The sequence below is a fragment of the Copadichromis virginalis genome, linkage group LG5 (genome assembly GCF_057382275.1).
Source record: "Copadichromis virginalis isolate Kocher_CV1m ecotype Utaka linkage group LG5, C_Virginalis_male_GT1.1, whole genome shotgun sequence".
In the NCBI taxonomy this organism is placed as follows: domain Eukaryota; kingdom Metazoa; phylum Chordata; class Actinopteri; order Cichliformes; family Cichlidae; genus Copadichromis; species Copadichromis virginalis.
The window spans coordinates 41,874,646-41,898,677 of record NC_140622.1 but is presented as its reverse complement, the minus strand read 5'-3'; the positions used below and the strand labels follow the sequence as shown (position 1 = coordinate 41,898,677).

Here is a 24,032-nt window from a genome sequence, read left to right as displayed (position 1 = left end):
GACCTCTTTAGTTTGCTGTAAACCACAGACTTCACTACGTTTGTGGGAAACCATCACAGCACTGAATGGTTGCCAACTGTTTGACCATCAAATAAGGCCACCTCTGGCATGCCGAAGCACAACGCACAGCCAGCTGGACATAGTTTAAACATGTGCTGTATGTTCATTTCTTTTAACAAAAATGCAGTAAAATTTTGGTATTAATTTCAATCAATACCTCATCTAAAACAAAGACCAGGACAAAATCACAGTAAAATTAGATTTTGGGGCCATCTGTTGGTCAGAAAGTGGCATTGCAACATACGGGACATTTTGCTCGGTATGATGGATGTCGCGGCTCGAACAGGACAGAAACGTAACGTAAAATAATGAAATTGACCTCCTACATGTGTAAAAATATGTACTTAATATGATCAGTAATGTTATTGTTCGATTAATCGGGCTTACAATAGTAGAAAACTACTATTACTTGGGTTAATTATGTAATTGTATATAACGGTTCTTGTACATTTAAGCCATAATATATTTAATTAAATTGATATAAAACACGTCCAAGTGTGTAACTGATTACTTGGTTTATAATAAACTCCCATCTGCTGTTCATCTTTGACTACATTAAATGTAATGTTGATTTATGTCTTTCAAAACATCCATAAAATGTTGTTGTAATTATTCTGTTAATTGCAGATCTTGTCAAGTACAAAGAGACTGATAAGAAACGAGTCCACAAACAAATCACGTGTTCTTGGATGCAAACACTGAGAAGTCCACGTACTTTGTAAAGTGCTGTAAAAGAGGAGCACAACATTTTTATTTGGCATATTTGTCCTTGAAAACATTTTTAGACATTAAAAAAATCTAATGTTGCTATAAGACCACCTCAAGATTTCATGTCAGTTTTTACTTGAAATGATAAATAAATATTTGGCCTCACTGTAAATCTCACTGTGCAGCTGTCCTTCTCACTTGCAGACCCCTTCGTGTGATCGTGTGCGTGGCTTTGTCACGTCGGTGCTACTGGTTGCTGCGCAGCGCCATCTACCATCCCATCATGATCTCTGTCCTGGAAGTGCTCGTATAATAGCAGAAGTCTCCGATGCAGCATTGCAGTATTTCTGGCTGCAAGCAGCCTCCTATCAGGTAATTCTCACCGTCAGCAAAGCCAATCCAGTGCCATGCAGTTACAAGAGCTTGTTTCAGATTTACATCTACAAGCCTTTACCTTCCCTCTGTGAGCGCAACAGCAACAGACCTTAAATACTGATCTGCATGCGTAGCTTTACATCAGCTTTTAGGCGTTCCCATCACTGATGGAAACCTGACGTCTAACCTGCCACTTTTCATATCCTCCCTGATGAACTTGATGTGTTGCAGGTATATAGATGTGTGTGCATACTGTTGAAGTGAGACTGAGCAAACACAAGGAGCATAACAGACCAAATGTTTCCATTATTTATTGTTGAAAAGTAACCATCAGAGTTTCTAAGGCAGGCACGTTCTGAAAACACAGCTGTGAGTCAAAGAAACAGACGCGAGTCGAGTCCAGACCGGCAGGGACGGACATCTGTGCTGCAGCCCGATGACGAGTCAGTGTGGGCTCTGCTGCAGGTGACGCTCACTGGCTGTGTCCCATTTAGGGTCTGCACGCTAGAAGTACGCGCACTACGTACGGTGCGCACTACGTACGGTGCGCACTACAAGTACGAGAAGTGTGGAAGCGAGAGGCTTGTGAAATGGGACGGTATACGCTTCGTCGCGCTGTTCAGGTTGCCTAGCAACCATGATACTAACCGCGAGACACCTTACACACAGCTTTGCGTACTTCAAGCGTGCAGTCTCTTAATTGGGACACAGCCACTGTCTGCGCTCTCAAACAGGAAGTTATTTCTACGTCACACAGGAAATGAGGTCACACAGAAATGGAAAAAACTCTAAAACAGGAAACGGACGCAGATCTCTGAGACTTCGACTAGAGTTTTAAATCACGAACTCTAAACCAATGATAACTCTTAACAGGACAGATACCGACTGATTAATGAACCGATCATCTCAGCTGAGGCCTGAGCCGCACACCTGAACCTGCCGTGCTCACAGGACCTCACTGATGACTCTACCATGATTGATTAGAAAAGCAGCCGTGTTAGGATGAAGACACGTTCAGTGCAGCGAGACGAGGAGGTGATCGGGCCGCGCGTGGTCTCAGCGGACGGACGGACTCCTCCTCAGCCCATGTAGGGGTACTTCCACTCTGTGAGGGGGACGTGCGTCCGCTTCACGGTCTGCGGAGACGTCCACCTGAGGACGTAGTGAGGACCTCCAGGTTTGTCGTTTGTACCTGCCACACAAAGCAAACAGCACTAAACTTATGGTCACACGTCGTCTGGTCCTCGCTTACGTTTTGCTCGGAGTCGTTGTTTGGCGTTCCCGACAGGTAAAGTGCCCTCTGGTGGACAAACTACGTAACACGTGTAACAGGCGTTGACAAATATTTCAGACATATCTGCGATATTCTGATCAGACATAAGAAACCGTCGGCAAAACAGGAAGTACTCGAGTAAATGTACTCTGTTACGCTCCAGCTGAGGTCAGAGCAGCGGCGACGCTAACCTGAAGCTCTGGCGCCCCCGAACGGCTGCTGAGCCACGATGGAGCCGGTGGATTTGTCGTTGATGTAGTAGTTTCCCGCGGCGTTCCTCAGCACGCTGGAGGCTTCGTCGATCACCTTCCTGTGACGGAAACAACCAGAACACACAGAGTTCAAACTTCCTCTGAATCCATTGCTGTTAGAGCTCCGCCTCTTTCTCACTGTAACCCACTGACAGTCAAACAGGAAGTGGCTGAGGGCGAGCCTTACTCGTCCTTGGCGAACACGGCTCCGGTCAGCGCGTACGGCGACGTGGCGTCGATCAGCCGCAGAACCTCTCTGTAGTCCTTCTCAGGATAAACGTAAACGGCGAGGACGGGCCCGAAGATCTCCTGCAGAACACGCGTGTTCATTTAAACACGCAGAAACACGGGATCAGGAAGGCGGACACACGCAGATGCCGTGAACATGACAACATGCCATCGCGAGGAAAGCAGCTGAGGTAATAATGATGCGTGACACTCGCGGTGGGGTTTTAAAAACAACATGGACGCTCACGCAGCATCACTTCATACTTGTGCTCGCTGTCAAACATTGTGTCGCTAACAGACCTGAGACAAGCTCGTCGACACGCCTGTGCGCGCTCGCCAAGCTACATACATGAAACTGTAAACAAGGACTCATGAAGGATGCACACAGGAAGCAGGGAGACGGTTACTGCGGCCCGTACCTCGTTCATGATGGCGTCCTGCGGGTCTCTGGTCTCGATGATGGTCGGCTCCACGAAGTAGCCCTTCTTGTCGTCGCAGTTTCCTCCGGCGATGACTTTCAGGTTTGGGGAAGACTTGGCGCGTTCGAGCCACTTCTTTATCCGCCCAAACGACTGCAGGAGGTGACGAGCAAACGGGGCTCATGACGTACACCCACCGACATACTAACACTGAGACTTTTGTTGTTTCCGAGCAACGGGATGTTTACCTTGTCGTCGATCACGGCTGATAAGAAGGTGCTGAAGTCCTCGACAGGCTGACAAAACAGAGGAAATCAGTGAGACTCAAACATCACGCACTTCTTGCACTTAAAACCTGCTCAGAGCGAAACTTTAGGACCGCCCCCACGTCCTGTTTGTGGCCCACGGCTGACTGAGTCACCTGCTGCAAATCATTAACGCTCAAATAATGCAGGACGTGAGAGTGAACATGACTGCATGCTTCTGCACGTCAGGCTGAATCACCTGGATGTTCTGCTGGAGGTTTCTTCCTGTTCAAAGGGAGTTTTTCCTTCCCACTGTTGCCAAAGTGCTGCTCATAGGGGGTCATATGATTGTTGGCTTTTTCTCTCTGTGTTATTGTAGGGTCGACCTTACAGTATAAAGCTCCCTGTTGTAATTTGGCACAACTGAAAACTGAATTAATGAACATCTAATCCTGATCACTTATGAACAGCTCGGACTTTTCAAACCGCTTCTGTGTGCACGTCTGAAACGACGCTAACATCTGCAACTCGCCCACAAAACCTCAAACACGCACGGACGAATCGGCTGATACGCACAGGACACGCCACATCCACACGCGGTCAAAAGACACAGATTAATGCTGCCCGCTTCGCACAGATGTAAGCTGCGTTCAAGTCCTGGTGTAAAGCTGGGACAGCGGGCGTTTCTTTTTCCAAACACACAGAACAGCTGGTCTCCCCACCACCACAGGAGCCTGCTGGGAGAAGTCAGGGAGCAGCATGTTTGTCACTGTGTGTCAGCCAACTCATCCCTCTGCATTTGAATAGAGAAATAATCCAGGTGATGTTAGCTTAACCACTAATCCTGAAGGCTGCTGTGTCATTTAAGAATTTAATGGGTAAATCTCTTTGTGGCAGAGCTGCTCTGTGTATTTACAACGCCTGCTTTACTTAAAAACAAACAACAGAGGAGTAGAGGAGGATAGAGGATGCCCATTTGTCCCAGTTTTACACTGGGACTTGAACTCAGCTTACATTAGTGGGTCTGTGTGAAGCCGGCACCACGACACTTGTCTGAACATGCGGGCGATTCGTCCACACGTGTCTAAGGTTTGTCAGCGAGCGATGTTAGATCCGAGTCGTCCTTCACAAAGAGGTTTTCAATGACCCGTTCTGATTCTCGGCTGACGTTATTAAAAAAGCCCAAACAGATAAAAACCAAACTGAACGTGTTACATGAAATCTGAAGCGAGCAAAGCCACTCCTGACCACGCAGCAGCTCTCTGTACTCACGTCGCCCACTCGGATGTCCTTGTGGATGGCGAGCAGCTGCTCTTTGATCTGCGGCCACAGGCTGTCCGGTACGTACATCCTCGAGCAGGCCGAGCACTTCTGACCTCCGTACTCGAACGCCGAGCGAATGGTTCCCGTCACAACGCTCTGGACCTCCGCTGACGTGTGGACGAAGTGGAAATTCTTCCCCCCGCACTCTGAAAGCACAAAGAAGTGATGGACACGAGCTGCTTTTAAAGACAGTAGTGAGAGCAGACAGCGAGGAGCGCTCCTGACCTCCTGCCAGTCGAGGGAAAGTCCTGTAGATGTCCAGGTTCTGCGCGACCTGCTTCCAAAGACGCTTAAACGTCCTACGAACACAGAACCGTTTGTAAGAGACGTACAGGCGGAGGACGAAAGACGTTTCACTCATCAACTCTGACAAAGCTGAAAGAACCGGACACGCTGACAAATCAAGCTGAAACTGCAGTTCCACGGACATCCAGCAGAGGCGCCGGCAGCGAGTCAGCATGTTAACATTTATAACAACTGTTATAACGGCTGAATGAAAGAAGGACGAGCGTCACAGTTTTATATGCTGCTCAGTCCTTTAACAGGAGTCAGAGACAAGCTGACACCTGTGGGAGGGGACAATGTTTTTACATCTCACCTGTTTAAACTGCTTGTTATTATTAGGGGCGTGGCCTTTTTGGTTGACACAGCTTCACCTGAACTGAACCTGTGGACTGTGTTTGTGCTGCTGGAGTCTTCTGGAGTATTTTAATGATCTGATCAATAACTGCTGTGAGGTCACTGTACTAACAGAGCGTCCAAGAAGGCGGAGCTCCAGTTTTGGTGCACAGCGAGATTCAGAGATTGAATGTTTAGACTCTGCAGGACATTCTTGTGTGGAAACAGTCGTAAACATCCTTACGGCATGCTGCCGGTGAAGTTGATGCCTGCCAGGTGCTCCGAGGCGGTGACGGCGTCTCCGAACACGGGGCCGTCAGCGGGCAAGAACTGGATGATGTTTGGCGGCATGCCGCACTCCCTGAGGATTTTATACACAGAGTAGCTGGCAGACATGGCGGTGTCACTCGGCTTCCAGAGGACGACGTTACCCTGGAAGACATGAAAACAGTCCACAGATCAGGGAGAGATCCTCCATCAGCCACAGCTGAAACAGGACAACTTTATTAAAAAGCGAATTAATAAATACAGCTGCTTCTATTAAGAGCAGTGTCATGCTGGTCTATTATAAACAAATCAATCACGCAGCATGGATGCACTTCTCCCCAGAAGGAGCGTGGCAGTCAGGTCCGTGAGCGGCGGCACTACGGGGAAATCGTCCGGCATCTTGGAGCTTTGGGAACCTTAAACCTGAATCTGACCTGTGGGAGGTGTCGGGCGCATCACCTGCAGCCTCGCACTGCACTGTCTGTTCATTAAAGTCAGAAGAGAACGTGGAGCCACCAGTGGGCTGCACACAGTGTGAGTTAAATTCACAGTCGAACATCAGACACTGAATCTCAGCTGGTTGGTGAAGTTGCAGAGCTGCAGAAACAGCTGACGTCGCGGGACGCTCGGCCGCGTCGCTCATAACGACCCCTCGCGCCGAGTCACGCCGAGTGGAGCCAAGTGCGCGGCGGTGAAAGAGGCTTTTGTGAGTCAGCTGACACGACCGCACTCACCATCAGAGCCGGGGTGCCCGCCAGGTTTCCACCAATGGCAGTGAAGTTAAACGGAGCCACAGCAGCTACAAACCCCTGAAAGAAACAAAGACATGAGAGCGGTCAGCTGCAGCCGAGCTGAGGACGAAGCACCGCCTCACAGGTCCACCTGGTTACGTGTGACACGGGAGGCGTTCCACATGTCACGTGCCCCAGAGCGCCGTTTCCTTCCACTCACGGGTTCACAGAAAAAAAAAAAGCACACGCAACAAGAAAACCATCATAATCATCGCCGTGACCAGCGCTTCACAGCAGGTCCAGCGCTGGACTACACAAAATCATCGCGCTTCCACTTATGGCGACAGCAGGAAGTGATGTCATGTTGTGCAGAGTAAAATGTGTTTCTGTTGTTGCTACAGCTAACTCTCAGCCTCCTTCATACACACGGCGCTTCTTCTCGAGTCATACTGAACACGTGGCTCGCTTTAACGAGCAGGTTGTTCCAAACCAACGCCACCACAGCGTGAGCATGTGACTCCGAGTTCACGGTCAAACAGAAACAGCTGACGGTCGAGCTGTGAATTCATCAATCGTCTGCTGACGTCAGCGTTGGGACATCCCGCGTCGGGTGGCCGGGTCTCCTACGCGAGGAAGTCACGATGTAACCTGATTTTTACCTCCAGGCCTCGGTACAGCAGCGTGTTGGTGCTTCCCTCTGCGTCCAGCGGCTGCTGCCGCTGCAGCTCGATGGCGTGTTTGGCATTAAACCTGAAGAAGTCGATGAGCTCCGCGGCGGCGTCGATCTCCGCCTGCACCACCGTCTTCCCCTGAACGCCCACAAACGAGACAACAAGGGAAACAACTGTAAGGACACGCCCCTCGTTAATCCGTCACCGCCCCCCGGCTCGCACCTACCGTACCTGTCCGATCATGGTCTTGGCCAGGATCTCGGCTCTCCTGGGTCCGCTGATGACGTCGGCGGCTTTGAAGATGATCTGAGCTCGGTCCTCGACGGGCTTCAGGTCCCACTCCTTCCTCGCCGCCACAGACGCCGCGATGGCTTTGTTGATGAGCTCCTGCACGGGACACAGAGGACATGACCAAAACATACTGACAACCAGGGTTTCTGCCCCGAGAGCACGGACGCTTCACGATTAGAGGGCAGGAGTCCCGTCACGCTGCACCTCCGTCACTCAGACCTGCGATGAGCTCACCTTGTCAGCGTAGCAGAACTTCGCCACCTTGTGTGAGTGATTGAAGGGCTGCAAGAGGAAAGGAGAGAGAGCGGTGACCCCTCAGCGTGCGCTAAAGGTAAACGTGACCAGACTGAGCGACCAGCGTTTCCTCACAGAGAGCTGGTATCTGATGTCTTTGGTCCACACGTGCTCGTCTCCCACCACACACGGGATCTCCTCCGTCCTCCCCTTCAGGCTCGCCAAGGCCTGCAGACACACAGCAGGGAGTAAGGAGTGAGAGGGGTGAGGGAGGGGCGAAGGAGTGAGAAGAAGGAGAGGGTGAGGAGGAGCAGAGTGAGCTCAGACCTTCAGCAGCTCCACCCTCTCATGGCTGCCCTCTTTGAAGCTCAGGATCGGCTCATTCTTCACCTCCACAGCTGCACAGGGGAACGTCTTAAACCTGCAAACACACACACACACACAGACACACACACACACAGACACACACACACACACATCAGGGTACATAAAACCAGCCTGGAGCAGCTGGATTTGAGCTGATCAAACTGGTCCCACTGGGAGGATGCTGGACTCCTGAACTGTGCAGCTAATCAGTAACCAAAGACACACACACACACACACACACACTCCTCGTACCTATGGTACGACAACTTTTCTCCGTGCCCCTGGTACACTGCGCAGAAAAACCTTGCCCCACACACACACACACACACACACACACACTCTCCTCTCTGCAGCTTTTCTGCTGTCACAGGGATGAGCTGACTGAAGGGAAGCCGTCTGTCAGGACCTCCATGTCTTCACGTCACAGCTTCTTCTTCTTCTTCTCTGCGACCCCCTAATGTGTCGCCCCCCCCCCCCACATGTCAATCACACGCATCCTTCCTCCTATTGGTGGTTGCATCAGTTGCCGCGGTTTCCCGAGCGTCTCAGAGCACTGACATTACAGACTTACATGTTTCTCTGCTGGGTCTGTTGTTTATCTGTGCAGGTGTGCGTGAGAGGAAGATGAACCGAGGCCGTTGTAGAGCCGCGCTGTTTGCTGATGTTTCTCACGACCTGGTTATTCCAGCTGGATCCAGCTGAGCCGGATCGCTGCAGCGCCTCCTTCATCTATGATTAACCCGTCTGAACTCTGAGCAGAAGGTCGGCCAGCTGCTGTTTGCATTGGAGGAGGAGGCGGCGACACGCCGGCTGGCGGCATGTCGGGCATTCACACACACCCATGTGGCTCTGCGGCCCAAACGATGACAGCAAAATGAATCTGAGCCCGTTCAGTGAAAATCATGCGAAACGCAGTGGATGACCTTAACGAGCAGGTAATCCCGTGTAGCAGTACCTTAACGTTAACAAGCAGCTCTTCTGATTTTGATTAACACACGTGGCGTTCGTGTGGTACGTATGTCAGGTTGAACTTCAGAACTGACCTTAATGTAAAGACTCAGGATTGCCACATACAGAGGTTACCCAGGCGAGGCTACAGATTCACCTGGAGCTCAAACATCATCATTTCACTCAGACAGGACAACAAAACCATCCATAATTCAGAATCCTCATCGCTCCTATTTTGAAAGCTCTGTTGCTACTTAATTGCACTGTAAACCCAGAGTCATCGACACCCCTGAAACTCCCCGTTTTAACGGCCCACATAAGGCCGGTGTGATCTGAAGAGAGCCCGCGGTGCCACGTGTGCTTTTAATGTAAATGACTGACTGTACAGGTGAACGTGTCATTACACGTGCACTGCAGGCCACGCCATAAAACCAGGCGGTGAAGGCAGCATGACATCGATACTCCAAAGCTTCCAAGGTGCATTTTCCTTGAACCACTGCTTCAGTGTGGAAAATCACATGTGACCAATGAGGTCCCCTGAATAAATCACATGATTGGTCGAAACCGTCGATAACGCTTTGTATCGCCTCAGTGCCGTGTGAATGTGCGTTTTTGAAAGCTGGAGACATTTTCAACAAGAAAAGAAACAAAAACAGTGGAAAATGATTGTTTGTCATTAAAATCTCGATCCCATGGAAACAACCACACCATCCCTCACATCCTCCGTTTCCCCGGCACGCCTTCTTCAAACTACTACATAACAGCAGTTTACAGAATCCACAGACCATCCATCTTTGCAAAATTGTGTTTCATCGTCCACGCAGACCTTCATTACACTCAGCACCATTAGTTCAACATTGTTACGCTGTCTCCTTTTTCACCACTAGATGTCACTGAAACGACGCTTTGCATGAATGAACCGATTTTCAGTACAGTTGGTGAAATGGTTCATTGCTGGTTCATTGCTTTATTTGCGCAGCACTACACGGCTGAAGGGTTTCTTCCTGTTCCCACTGCCACCAAGTGCTTGCTCATAGGGGTCATCTGATTGTTTCCCTGTGTTATTCACCTCACGTTATAAAGCTCCTTGAGATGACTGTTGCTGTGATTACTGTACAAATAAAACTGAATTGAATTTAGGTATTTTTCCACGCCCTCCGGCCTGGACTGGTCCCTTTGGTTGTGGCTCCTGGAACCAGCTGTTTGACACCAAGTTTACACACTGACTTCTTTATCAAATGTTTGTAAGATATCTTGTTTGTTTTCATCTGAGCCTCTCGGGTAAACACACCTTTCAGGTAAATGGCGTAATAAAATGTATTCTTAAAGATCTTCCGGGATTAATGGAGTGGTACCCAGATGGCACCACCGGAGGTGCGAAAGGTAACTGTTGCCCTATCATATATGTATGTGCGCTTAATCTGAAAGGTATAAATACGGAAGTGTGTGAGGAAGGCGTGTGCCTCTGAAGTAAAACTCTAACAACGTGTATGTGGTTTATTCCTCCATGAGATGTGCGAGTTACCACGGTATTTCTGCCCTAGAGAATGGAACATCCAACAGTAACAATGTCTAGCAGGTGTCTTCTTACATGTGCTCCCTTCCATTTCCCTGAATGTGTTGGATTATGAAAGTAGTATTAAACGTACAGTACTTGAGAGTACTTGGTTCAAGTTTGTGTGCAGTCAGTTCAGGCAGCAGCTGCCGGTCAGGTGTCATTACATAACCTGTAAACCTGTCACAAGCGACCCACTGGACCGTTACCGCCCCACACGACCAGCCTGGACCTCCACGCATGATCCGTCCCGTTACAGCATCGGTTATCGATCAGGTTATCGGAGTCGGAGGCCCTGAGGAGGCTAATTAGCTAAATGACATGCTGCAGAACTCAAGGAGTCTCGTGCGGGAGACATGCGCAGACCTACCCCCTCCAGGACCGACACACGGCCGCCCTCACGTGGAGCATCTTCCCGCCACAGGCCGCTGATTCACGCTGAAGGAAAAAGCCTATAGACCCGCTAGCAGAGCCGATCTGGCCGGAGAATGGATCAATAAACGATCGGAATCAACTTTCAGGTAACACCGACCCCCCCTCGTCGACTACACACACATCCCAACTCACTGCGACCGGGAAGGGGACACTGGTTTACTTATATCGTTCAAGTGCTTCACGCTGTCGCTACGCATTGGTGACATAACTCTACTTTACTAACGTGTCACTAGAAAACCACTCTTAATCTCTCAGATTGGACTAAAGAAGAGCAAATATGTTTACAAACCTTCAGGAATCATAGATCCCCCCTCCCCACTACCTACGATGGAACCTTCCACAGGCGAATCTGCCATTGGCTACTCAGTAACCAATAAAAACAGGGTTAGGGTTAAAACAGGTCAGCCAATCAGAGGCCATATTCCAGGGGTCGGAACGAGGCTCCATATTTAACAATGTTCTTGATCTTTCGGTCAAGTCTGCAGTGTCTCTCTGATAATTTATTTGATTGTATTTCATATTTAATATTTTTTTTATTTTATAGATACTTTTGCGCTTCATTATTAAAATTGAATTGTATAGTATTAACTTAAATTAAACAGAAATTTTATTTTTTTAAGTTAAGTATACAACTCAACATGTGTTCTGTATTTTAAATAAATCACATGCACATTAAAGTGGCCTCTTTCATGGCTGTCCTGTTCATATTTGTGTTGGGCTGGCTCCAGTCCTGAGGTTCACTGGACTTGTGAAACCAGGAGGAGCAGGTGGATTATCTTTCTGAGAAGAGCTGCTGAAAATAATCAGAATACTTTATTCTGATTCTGACTAAATGGTGGCCATGAACGATGGCTAAGTTATGAGAGCCAAAGATGAAGCACGTTGGCTCTCTGAAGTCATGCTGTCATTTACGTCATGAAAACGTTTATTTAATCCTGCTGTCATCTGCGTGAACTGCAGTCAGTAATGACACAGAAGGACCACAAGATGGAGACATAAACCTCTGACTGAACTCAAGACGAGACGAGATCTTTTATTATCCACAGGTTCTCAGGTGGAGTCTCTTGAAGTAAAGCCAGGTGTGCCCTCTGAACATTATTACTGCATATGCACAAAAACAATGCTTTGATTTGAAAGGTTCAGAGAGAGTTTAATGACTCCATCAGTTATAATTTCTGACCAGTTTAACCAACTAATGATTATTCTTATATTTTCATATTCATATCTTCCTAAATGTTCTTGTCTCACAGTTTTCAGCCTACCACAGAGTCACAGTATATTTTAACGTGTGTTTGATGCTGCATGTAAGACTGTTTTAAATTTATCTGTGAACTGCTGCTAGCATTTATATTTAAAGCTCATAATACATAATATTATATATGTAATAATATTTAAAAACGTTAATTTTACTTTTTAATTGTATTTGTATTTAATTGTGTTTTGATCAGCCATAAACTAACGACGACACACCTACACACACACACACACACACACACACATTTCTGCCTTCGCGTTTTTTCGTCTTTGCCCTTCTTGTCCCAGTCTGCCCTCCGTACCGTGAGAGGCGTTAACAGCAGATAAGACTCCGGTGTTGTTGTGAAGATTAGGTTCTTATCGCCGATATCCAGCGGCTCAATTCACAACTATCAGCCGGACTACCAGAGCTAGCGGCGGGTACAGCGGAGCAGCGGCCCGTCCGAGCAGCCGGAGGCGGTGAGTGTCGCTGTCATTAGCCGCTAGCTGTTAGCCTGCTACCAGCTGTGTGACATGTAACTGCCTACAGCCGAGCGATGCTCGACTGATGTGTCCAGTGATTACCTCGACACTCAGCCCCCAAAGTCCCGCCGACAGGGTTATAACGGACCGGTCTGCCGAGCCTCAGTGCTCCGGTGAGCTAACGGGGGTCAGGGGGCATGCTAACAGCCGAGCTAGCTGTGCTTCATCATTGCTCAGGGCTACCCCGAGACTACACTTCATCATCAGCTGTATGTAGCAAGGTGATAAAAGTACATAATATTAGACCTAGGAGAGGGTAATCGCAGTGTATCAGTTACATACAGTTAAAGTAAATCCAGCATGATTAAATTCTTTAGGCAGTAAAAGTACACAGGTAGGATTGGGGCAAAGTAGTAAAAGTACACGGTAATGACTCAGAGAGGGCAGGAGATGTTTATGTCAGGTGCCAGGCGCTCTCCTGAACATGTGGCTGCTGTTTGTGACACAGCTGCCTTGCCCTGTGCTGTGATTGGACACGACGATGGTGGTGGTGTTTACAGGTGTGTCTCTGGCAGCAGTGTGTGGGTCAGGTGGCTCCAGTCAGACACCATGAGTTCTAAGGGAGGCGGCACCGCTCTGACCCGCCGTAACTACAGGCTGGCGTCAGACATGGACAAGCCGAGATCCACAGGTATGAATGCTCAGTCACTTCAGCACGTACCCACCACTCCTGCCCTCCGATTGGTCTGTCTGAGTCAGCTGTCCCTCTGCCAGGTATCGTGAACGAGAAGATGCTGAGCGACTACCTACACCATGTGTTTCCCTCCACCAAACAGGGACCCACACTGGCCTCGCTCAGGTAAGCTCATGCTGTGACACCCCCCCCCTCTGATGCACATCTCTGAGCAGGTAAGAGGCGAGACCACCATTAGGTTCAGTTTTTACAGCTCTAAACACAAACTGAACACAAACTGAACACAAACTGATTTTGTTTCTATTTTAAATGTGCGAGGCTGTAAAACTGAAACCAGACGCAGGAATGAGGCCGACGGTCACAGCTGCTGCTTACTCTGAGTGTGTGCACGTGTGTGCACGTGTGTGTGTGTGTGTGTGTGTGTGCACGTGTGTGTGTGTGTGCACGTGTGTGTGTGTGTGTGTGTGTGTGTGTGTGTGTGTGCGTGCGTGCGCGTGTGTCCTGAGTTCCTGTTTAGTGACTCAGAGCCTCGTTATTTAAGCCGGCCAGGTTCATGTTACCTTCAGCAGCTTTAAAAACACACACACACACACACACACACACACACACACACACACACACACACACACACACACTCGGATACAATTCATGAAATCTAAAAACAAACATCAACGTTTTAATCATGTAAAACTTTTTTCATTTGTTTTTTAACTGTAAATTTTCATTTTGTTCATTTTTAACCTTATTTTTCTATATTTTTTTCCTGTTTAATAATCTGCAAAAATGAACTTTGGGTGTGTGTTTATAAATAGTCAGATTGTTTTTTTTTAAACATATTTTTTATATAACACATTTTAAAATGTAACCCGTTTCTTTTTGGTGATTTCTTATTTCTGTGATTGTCTCTGGGGAAAAAATCTGATTTATTGTAGACGTAGTTTTGACTTTAAGTCCGATTCTTTTTCTATCTAACTTTTTGTTTTTATTCTGTTTTTGAATCTTGGTTCATGCTGTAGGAAGATTTTTTTTTTTTTTATAGTCGTGGACTTCTTTGACTTTTATGTTTCAGGGTTTTTTTTTTAGGATGTAGTTCTTTCTCTTGTCTTTTTTACAAACTGTTGTACTTCCCAAAATAGTTTTTTAATAATTGTTATTTTTCTTTTTTTTTGATAAATATTTGTTGGGTTTGTTTCTAACTGAATGACTGTGCTGTGATTACCTGATGTGAGAGTCGTGTGCTGGTGTTTTTCTGTGTAACGAGTCTGGTCTCTGTGTCAGTGAACGAAGTTTAAATGGAAAAATCAGACTGAGCTGAAAGGAGGAAACGATAATGAACAACTCTGAGAATAAAATCTTTTCTGTCCCTTTGTCGTCTTTTCCTGCCGCTCTGGGTTTCAGGAAGCCTCTGGGCTTCCAGGATCTACCTGCTCACCTGGAGAAGCTGCTGTCTGAGGACACGCCTACGGAGGACGGTAAGGCTGGAAGCGTCTGTCTGCCTTTAAAACCAAACCTTATGTTCTGTGACTCAGAACGAGCTCAAATGTCTGATAACACCGTCACCTGAACCTGTGCAGGTCAGGCTGTGGACGGTCGTCTGGGTCCTCAGCCCGTTGTCCTCGATCACACCAGCGGCTTTGAAGGACTCCTGTTTGTAGACGACGACCTGCTGGGGGTGAGACACGCCGGAGACCATAAACCAGTGAAACCAGTCAAAGTTTGGACACGTGGCTGATGTTTGTCCAGACTTTTGATTGGTACTGTAGAAAAACACTTCCTATGTGTGATAAGTGTGTAAGGGTGATGAATTTCTCTGCATTCAGGTCATCGGCCACAGCAACTTCAGCTCCATCCGAGCGACCACCTGTGTTTATAAAGGTACGTTGTCTCAGAAAAAGCTTTGACTTTTGGGTTTGTGCTGAACTGACTCAGTAAATATGACACACAACAAAAATGAGCCCTGAAACAAAAAACTGTCACAGGAAGTGTGACCTTCTCTGCAGATGGGCTTGCTTTTCACAATAAAAGTCCAGTTTAGAAAGGTCGTCTGATCTGGTTTTCCTGTATTATTGTCGACCTTCCAATATAAAGCACCCTGAGGCGACTGTTGTGATGTGGAGAATGATTTTGGGCTGTTTCTGTCTGCAGGGAAGTGGGCCTACGAGGTGCTGATCTCCTCTCAGGGTCTGATGCAGATAGGCTGGTGTACCCTTAGCTGTCGCTTCAATCAGGAGGTATACACACACCTTGATGATGAACCCTGTAAAGGCCTTGACACGGCGCATGTTGTGGGGGAAAACAAAACATGAAACTCGACTGGGAACTGGTCAGAGCTGTTATAAATAAATGCTGCAGGTTCATCCTGCAGAAGTACGCAGTGAGCGTCAATGGCTCCATTAAGACTGCAGACATGAACCCGGGGGCTCAATCGTGAGCCGGATGGAAAACTGGGACAGCTGTGAAGGACTGACTTTCTTCTTGTTTCTCAATATTGTTGTTATGAAGGAGGAAATGATCTATACACACCAAACAGTTTGTGTATCAGGATTTAAACCTTTTTATTTCCGCTGCAAAGTTTTAATGCGAGTCTGTGTGGACTCACTGCTGGAGCTTCTGCTGGACGTCAGAGGAACTGCAGGATGTGGAGGTTGATGCTTGATTAAAGCACAAAGTTGACTGTTACGCCTACATTAATGTTGCGTGTCAAAAACGTTGGAATATTTGTTGGTAAATTTAAAAAAGAAGTAATTGAAGCTGGATATTTGCTTCAATCAAAGAGCTAAATCGAGTTTTCTGTGGCTGGTGTCTGAGGGCGTCCATTAAAAACTGTCTGTTTTTCACCTCTGCTGCATCCGTTCCCATGAAGGATGGCGGCACGGCGGTGCTGAACAGTGTGTTCTTGTGCTCAGGAGGGTGTAGGTGACACGCCGGACTCGTACGCTTACGACGGAAACAGAGTGAGAAAGTGGAACGTGACGACGACAAACTACGGAAAGGTGAGCGTGAACACAGACGCTGGGATCTGCCCCTCTGTTTCATCATGTGACCATAACGGCGTGTTTTCTCTCCCCAGTCGTGGGCAGCAGGAGACATCGTGAGCTGTCTGATAGACCTGGATGAAGGAACCATCACGTTCTGCCTGTGAGTCCCTCTGTCCTTTCCTTCCCTCCTTTCCTCCGTTTGGTCGTCTTTTTACATCTTTGGTTCAAACCGAGAACTTCTGATCATCAACATATCAGGATGGCTTTCTGTCCTTCACTTATCCTAACGTCAGCCCGGAGTTTATCAGGCTAGCTGTCAGCATGAGCCCGTGACAGAGGCGGAGTTTGGAGCAAGTGACCAATCAGAAAAACAGACAGGTTTCTTGATAGCAGAGCAGCTGACTTTACAAAAAAAGATAAAACTGTAATTTTGAGAAAATGTGACGACAGAGTAGACTAGAAGCAACATCTGTGAAACATCTGTAACGTATGTTAGGTATACAGAATGATTGTCACACTTAAATGTTTCAGAACATCAAACAAATGTAAATGTTAGACAAACTCGAGTAAACACAAAATGCAGTTTCTAAATGAAACTGTTTGTTATTAAGGAGTAAAAAGGTGAAACCAAAGCTGACCAAAAACAACACAAAGTCTAGCCTCAAACATCTCGATGATCCCGAAGACTTCTGGGAAAATACTCTGGGCTGATGAGACAAAAGTTGAACTTTTTGGAAAGTTTGAGCCTCTGTGGCGTAAAAGTAGCAGCATCTCAGGAAAGGAACATGATACCAGCTGTAGGGTATGGTGGTGGTAGTGAGACGGTCTGGGGCTGTGTCGCTGCCTCAGGACCTGAAGACATCTACTAAAACCTCCTGAAGGAGAATGTCTGGACATGTGTTCATGACTTGGCTTCTGCAGCAGGACAATGATCCAGAACACGGCAGCAAGTCCACCTCTGACTGGCTTTAGAAAAACTAAAGGTTTTGGGCTAGTGGAGTGGGCTAGTCGAAGTCATGACCTGAGTCAGACTGAGATGTTGTGGCATGACCCTAAAAAGGCAGTTCATGCTCAATCTAGGGGTGGGCAGTATAAACGGTATAAATTTGGCCAACGGTAGAGATTTTGACTATACCGCTATAGCGCATGTTGATGGTGTCATCAAGCTGCGCCTGTTTTGGTCGAAAGCATCGCAGCGGCTGCAAACATCATCTGCAATGTTTATGCCGGGCGACAGTCATAGCAAAGAAACGAAGCACTTTTGGAAGATGGGGAAAGCCAAAACCTGCGCTTCCTCCACTTCTGTACCATTAATTCATTAATGTTGAATTCTCTCACAGCTGCTCTATTCCCATGTTGTTGCAGTATATTAATGACTAACCTGGTATTGTGGATGGATTATCTCAGTTGTTCTCCTGACTGAAGTTTGGTCCGTTTACAGCATCCTGCCATGCGATTGCATTTGTCTCTAACCATCAGGAACCCTCATGTTAACTATTATCGAAAGTTAGCGTTCATCCTCCAGCTTCACTGTGTTTATGCTATGCTAACATAGCTGTGTCGCTAGCAATCACGTAGCACATCATTATATACCAGCTAGCCAAACTTCAGTAACCCTACAAACATCACTGCTGTTTAGTTTTCTGTCTTCATTTATGTTGGAAGTGACAGCAGAGCTGTACGTTTGAATGCATGTAACAGGCATCTCCGAAAACGTGAGAGCACTTTTGCAAATATGTGATGTCTTGATGAACCGAGCAGATATTAGAAGTTTACACAGAAACATTCTCGCATGAAAATATCTTAAAAGTTTATTTTGTGACCCAGAAAGAGTAATATTTCAAACTCCGCCCCTCTGTGTTCCTCCGCCACTGCCTCGTTTGAGTTTTGGATGAAATGGATTCTGGGATATTGCATTTTGTCATTTCGAGCTGTGTGTGTGTGTGGATAATAGCAAACACTGAAATACAGTTTTTGCACGCAGGAATGAGTTTTGTTCACTCAAATTCAGCTTTTCTTTGCACCAAATAAATTTCTCGTCAAAATGCAACACTTGCACCTGTGTGCCTAATAGTGAGTAATATACGTTATACAGAAGAAAAGAATATATCGCGATATATATCGTTACTGCACATGCTTCAAATTATGCCGTGATATGGATTCTAGGCCATATCGCCCAGCCCTAGCTCAAACCCTTCAACAATTCTGACGGTTGGGCCAGAATCCCTCCACAGCTGGAAAAGACTCACTGACGGTTATCACAGATGCTTGAAGGCAGTTGCTGTTGCTAAGGCGCACCCAGCCAGTTATTAGGTTTAGGCACGTTTCCTTTGATAAACCTTTCAGGGAGTTTTTTGGGTAAATCATTCTGATTTCTGGCCGTCACAGATGAGACTGTACATGTTGGTCTGCAGACTGAATCAAAAGGTTTTAAGCTGTCAGTGACTCCGTTTGTGGTTGAAGTCTTCTCTGATGTGTCCTCATTGTTTAGTAAAGCACTGAGCGTGTCCTCTGTGTCCTCAGGAACGGCCAGTCTTTGGGGACGGCCTTCACCAACATTAAGATGGGTCCTGGCATCGCTTACTTTCCCGCCATCAGCCTCTCCTTTAAAGAGTCAGTGGCTTTCAACTTCGGCAGCAGGCCCCTCAGATATCCTTCACAACTAATCGCAAAGTGTCCAGAAGCCCTGCCGGCAGGTGTTAGCGCCACTCCCCTGGGAGCTATCAGGGCCGTACGTTTGCATGGTGGAGTCATGGACGGCACAGAGAAGCTTCTACAGGCGTAGGATTTCAAACTGAGCTCTTTTTAACTAAGCTGGTCCCATTGTATTTTTTCAGCATCCATCTGAAAAATGCTGTTTGGCTTTATGGGTTTGTACAACTCTTTTGCTGTGAAAGATTTCCCTGGAACATCTGTAAGTGGAGAGTCCTCTTCACACACTGAGGTTAATTATGGAGTTCCACAGGGTTCAGTGCTAGGACCAATTCTGTTTACATTATACATGCTTCCCTTAGGCAGCATCATTAGAAGACATAGCATACATTTTCACTGCTATGCAGATGACACCCAGCTCTATCTGTCCATGAAGCCAGATAACACACACCAATGAGTTGAATTCGATTGGATAAATGCTGCTGTGGTGTCGTGAGTTTGTCTTTAACCCGACTGTGACCCACGTACCCCGTGGACGGCTACCTGCCCCTCCAGAACCCTCCAGCTGCAGACCTGATGAAGGCCCACAAACTGCTGGGCTACATCAAGAACGTCCTGTCCACCGCCATCGACGCTCAGGTAGGAACACGAGCAGGTGAAAATGGCATTGCCTGTCTTCAGCCTGGTGTTTGGTTGACGTGCAGGTAAAGTGAAAGGTGCGTCCTTTGTCTGTCCTTTACTGCTGCAGGAGGAGAGGCTGGTGGAGAAGGACTGCGCCGTGTGGAGGCTTCACGGAGAGCCGACCGTCCTCGTCACTCTGGCTCACATCTTTAACCACTTTGCTCCACTCATGGTGAAAAATGCTGTGTTTGTAGCTTTTTTCCTTTATTGCATGAAGCGTCAGGAAACTGAAAACCACCCAAAGATACCGATGTGAGGCTAACAGGGCGTGTTCAGAGATCGCTAAAACTGACCGCTGCTCTGTTATTAACGGAATAATCAAAGTGCTTAAACAGCGCTGTGGTTAAAACGAGGCTGCTCCTGTCGTCCGTGTTTCTGGATGAGGACTTTTCCACCAGAGTCTGTTTTTAGAGTTCGTTTTTATTATCAGACGTTGTCACTCGTATTTAAATACACGGAGAAGAGACGACAGGGAAAAGCATAAACTACGTCGGCTCGCTTCCTGTCGTGGTTCATACGAAGCATAAAGTTTCTAATAATGAGCTGAGTGTCACTCAGACTGTTTCTCATGATCCTGCTGTGAGGCTGAGACACAACAAACAGAAGCAGATTATTCAGCTGGATTTTATATCCAGCATCAGAGCTGTAACTGTAAAGTTTAAAAGAACAGACTGCATGCAGCCACATGAACTGAAGCAAACTGGAGATGGCCTTTGTTTTAGTTCCCAGACTTCTCGTGCACCGTGCTCTGCAGCTGATTAAATCCATCCACAGTGGAAACTAAATCCTCTGTTTGGGGCGCTGTTTGTGCAGGCGATGCGTTTGAATGGATGAAATCACCTCTGTCTGAAAATGTGATGTCATCAGGTCACGTGCACTGATGGTGGGGTTGTCTGGTTGCAGTGTAAGGTGTATCTGGTGGAGGACGTGCTGATGAACTTCCTGCTGGGGATTCTGGAGGGAGGAGGTTCGGTGGACGAACACCCGCTCATCCAGCAGCTGCTCGACCTCTTCTGGCTGCTGATGGAGGTAAATCTGCACGCTCGGCTCACTGCTCCAACCATGGCGCCCCACCAGCCACCGCAGGCCTAAACCCAAAAACTGGACTGTGCGTCCACAGGGTAACTGCAAACATGCACAGAAATACAAGACGTGTAAACAGAAGAAGCAGGACGCGCTCAGGTTCAGGGACGTCATTTAAAGTTGCTGCATTTATACCTGGCCTTGTGGACCGTCACCTTAACACCTGTTTACCTCATTGTTGCAGCTCCGCCTCGTGTCCGACTGTACAGGTGCGTTTTCATCATGACTTCCTGTTTCGAGCTAAAGTCACACAAAAACATGAAACGCAGGTTTTTACTGTGAAAACCACGAACGTAACAAATCATTTAAAAATGTTACATTTCCAGAACGGTCTGATCAGCTGGTTGCTGTTGATGATCTGTGGTAAAGCTCCACTTCGGTTATTAAAAGCACGCATCACGACCTTTAGAATACCTTTTGACGAGGGTCGGTGTACGCGCACACCTGTCCGTCCAGGTGTTTCTTTCCTGAGACAGTTTCATGTTTTCTTCAGTGCGAACTCCCCCGCCTTCCATTTTACTGTGTCCGTTCATCAAGCAGCTCGGATTGATGCGGCCGCACAAACACTCGATCAGCATCTTTTATTTATTCCTGTTGTGTCAGCCAATGAGGAGAAAGCTTCATCACCTGCAGGTTGGGCTGAAAGCTCCTCTTGGTTAGTGACCTCAAAAAGAGGGAGACGCATCCTGCTGTACACCATCTCCTCACAGGAGGCGGCCCTGGGTTTGCATCGCCCCGTCATGTGTCCAAAACTCAAGATGGTTTTTTCTTTTTTATGGTCCGTCGACCCACTTTCAGGCCTTTTTGCCTTTTTCACGAATAGTTCACAAACCTTTAAAGACAACAGGCTGAAATTTTCTTCATATCAAGATGAATCTGTAACTTGGGACAGATGCATAAAAACATCTTAGAGTGGATGCTCTCCTGCAGAGTTCCACATCTGAGGATACATGAATAAAAACTAATGACGGCATGGATGACGTGTGGTTGTTAAAAGGTTAATTCAACTTTCATGTTGCTCCACAGAAACAAAAACATCAGCACTTTGTTCAATAATAGCAAGTTAATAATAATACAATGTTCTGGAGTATTGCACAGTACTTTCACCTCCTGTAGGAAGCGTCGGAGCTGCCCAGGACACCACCTCCAGGAGGCCAGCGCCTCAGCTGCCTCCCTTCAATGTGGAGACATAGCTGCTCCACTCAGGGCGCCTCCTGAATGGCTGAGCTCCGCCCTGTCCCGCTAAGGGGAGCCCGGCTGTCAAACAAAGCTCATCTCCACTGTGAGCTTGAAGGGTTGCTCCATCTTGGGGTATTAAGGTTCAATTAAAATGTTAACGGTTGGGTTAAATGAGTAGTGACCATAGCAACGTCGACTGGTCACACACGTCCGTGTGGGTGTTTCTGCTCCAACCGCTGCCTCTGAGGCAGAAACCCTGTGAATGTTTCGAGCACGTGTAGTGCCGACAGTTCATGCTGAGCTCCTAAATAAAAGTGACAGCATGCTGAACATGTGTACAGATCTCCTAATAGCTGATGGTTGGTTTATTTACCGCCTCACGGTGGCACCCAGACTCCACAGAGGAGGACCCGGAGGTTCAAACAAGGAGGCGATGGTTAAAAGCACTCGTTTAAATTGGTGATATTTACTGTAGAGCGTCTGCATCAGGATGTTTTTCTGGAGTACCACAGCCTGAAACCTCTCTGTCCTCTCTGTCCTCTCTGTCCTCTGTGTCCTCGCTGTCCTCTCTGTCCTCTCTGTCCATCTGCTGTCCTCTGCGTCCATCTGCTGTCCTCTGCGTCCTCTCTGTCCTCTGCTGTCCTCTGCGTCCTCTCTGTCCTCTGCTGTCCTCTGCGTCCTCTCTGTCCTCTGCGTCCATCTGCTGTCCTCTGCGTCCTCTGCGTCCTCTGCGTCCTCTCTGTCCTCTGCGTTCATCTGCTGTCCTCTGCGTTCATCTGCTGTCCTCTCTGTCCTCTGCGTCCTCTTTGTCCTCTCTGTCCTCTGCGTCCTCTTTGTCCTCTTTGTCCTCTGCGTTCATCTGCTGTCCTCTGCGTTCATCTGCTGTCCTCTGCGTTCATCTGCTGTCCTCTGCTGTCCTCTGCGTTCATCTGCTGTCCTCTCTGTCCTCTGCGTCCTCTCTGTCCTCTGCGTCCTCTCTGTCCTCTGCGTCCTCTCTGTCCTCTTTGTCCTCTCTGTCCTCTGCGTTCATCTGCTGTCCTCTGCGTTCATCTGCTGTCCTCTCTGTCCTCTGCGTCCTCTTTGTCCTCTCTGTCCTCTCTGTCCTCTGCGTCCTCTCTGTCCTCTCTGTCCTCTGCGTCCTCTTTGTCCTCTCTGTCCTCTGCGTCCTCTTTGTCCTCTCTGTCCTCTGCTGTCCTCTGCGTCCATCTGCTGTCCTCTGCGTCCATCTGCTGTCCTCTGCGTCCATCTGCTGTCCTCTCTGTCCTCTGCGTCCTCTTTGTCCTCTCTGTCCTCTGCGTCCTCTGCGTCCTCTGTCCTCTCTGTCCTCTGCGTTCATCTGCTGTCCTCTGCGTTCATCTGCTGTCCTCTGCGTTCATCTGCTGTCCTCTCTGTCCTCTGCGTCCTCTTTGTCCTCTGCGTCCTCTTTGTCCTCTCTGTCCTCTGCGTCCTCTTTGTCCTCTCTGTCCTCTGCGTCCTCTTTGTCCTCTGCGTCCTCTGCGTTCATCTGCTGTCCTCTGCTGTCCTCTGCGTTCATCTGCTGTCCTCTGCTGTCCTCTGCGTTCATCTGCTGTCCTCTCTGTCCTCTGCGTCCATCTGCTGTCCTCTGCGTCCATCTGCTGTCCTCTGCATCCTCTGCGTCCTCTTTGTCCTCTTTGTCCTCTGCGTTCATCTGCTATCCTCTGCGTTCATCTGCTGTCCTCTCTGTCCTCTGCGTCCTCTCTGTCCTCTCTGTCCTCTCTGTCCTCTCTGTCCTCTGCGTCCTCTGCGTCCTCTTTGTCCTCTGCGTCCTCTTTGTCCTCTGCGTCCTCTTTGTCCTCTGCGTTCATCTGCTGTCCTCTGCGTTCATCTGCTGTCCTCTCTGTCCTCTGCGTCCTCTCTGTCCTCTGCGTCCTCTTTGTCCTCTTTGTCCTCTTTGTCCTCTGCGTCCTCTTTGTCCTCTGCGTCCTCTTTGTCCTCTGCTGTCCTCTGCGTTCATCTGCTGTCCTCTCTGTCCTCTGCGTCCTCTTTGTCCTCTCTGTCCTCTGCGTCCTCTGCGTCCTCTCTGTCCTCTG

The 24,032-nt window shown here is 48.0% G+C and overlaps 2 protein-coding genes across 3 annotated transcripts in view; one reads left to right on the top strand and one right to left on the bottom strand.

Moving 5' to 3' along the window:
- Positions 1-1,438: 1,438 nt before the first annotated feature.
- aldh4a1 (aldehyde dehydrogenase 4 family, member A1) lies at positions 1,439-11,110 on the bottom strand. Of its 2 annotated transcripts, none has more exons than XM_085457840.1 (15): positions 10,934-11,110; positions 8,022-8,115; positions 7,830-7,922; positions 7,695-7,742; positions 7,401-7,556; positions 7,158-7,307; positions 6,502-6,576; positions 5,745-5,932; positions 5,108-5,181; positions 4,832-5,028; positions 3,563-3,610; positions 3,315-3,467; positions 2,855-2,976; positions 2,608-2,726; positions 1,439-2,335 (listed from the first exon to the last, which is right to left on the bottom strand). In XM_085457840.1, the coding sequence occupies exons 1-15, from the start codon at positions 10,972-10,974 to the stop codon at positions 2,223-2,225; spliced, it is 1,671 nt and encodes a 556-aa protein (XP_085313966.1). In that variant the 5' UTR covers positions 10,975-11,110; the 3' UTR covers positions 1,439-2,222. The 2 variants fall into 2 exon arrangements, with proteins under 2 accessions (XP_085313966.1, XP_085313965.1); XM_085457839.1 differs by lacking the exon at positions 10,934-11,110 and adding an exon at positions 8,632-9,510.
- Positions 11,111-12,727: 1,617 nt separating this feature from the next.
- rnf123 (ring finger protein 123) overlaps positions 12,728-24,032 on the top strand; it is a 110,864-nt gene continuing 99,559 nt past the window's right edge. The window contains exons 1-13 of the mRNA XM_085457837.1: positions 12,728-12,887; positions 13,223-13,405; positions 13,489-13,573; positions 14,807-14,880; positions 14,983-15,080; positions 15,229-15,283; positions 15,554-15,639; positions 16,315-16,401; positions 16,479-16,546; positions 18,910-19,035; positions 19,563-19,677; positions 19,787-19,891; positions 20,623-20,748. Coding sequence (XP_085313963.1) covers positions 12,800-12,887; positions 13,223-13,405; positions 13,489-13,573; positions 14,807-14,880; positions 14,983-15,080; positions 15,229-15,283; positions 15,554-15,639; positions 16,315-16,401; positions 16,479-16,546; positions 18,910-19,035; positions 19,563-19,677; positions 19,787-19,891; positions 20,623-20,748 — 1,296 coding nt within the window. The 5' untranslated portion in view covers positions 12,728-12,799. The remainder of the gene's footprint in view (positions 12,888-13,222; positions 13,406-13,488; positions 13,574-14,806; positions 14,881-14,982; positions 15,081-15,228; positions 15,284-15,553; positions 15,640-16,314; positions 16,402-16,478; positions 16,547-18,909; positions 19,036-19,562; positions 19,678-19,786; positions 19,892-20,622; positions 20,749-24,032) is intronic.

Excerpts from the sequence above, each read along its gene's own strand:
- aldh4a1 (XM_085457839.1), bottom strand. The coding sequence starts at position 8,789 with ATGAAGGAGGCGCTGCAGCGATCCGGCTCAGCTGGATCCAGCTGGAAT. Across the intron at positions 2,977-3,314 it reads AGGACGCCATCATGAACGAG|GAGATCTTCGGGCCCGTCCT; the intron begins GTACGGGCCGCA and ends CGTGTTCTGCAG. Across the intron at positions 2,336-2,607 it reads CGGGGGCGCCAGAGCTTCAG|GTACAAACGACAAACCTGGA; the intron begins GTTAGCGTCGCC and ends TTTGTGTGGCAG.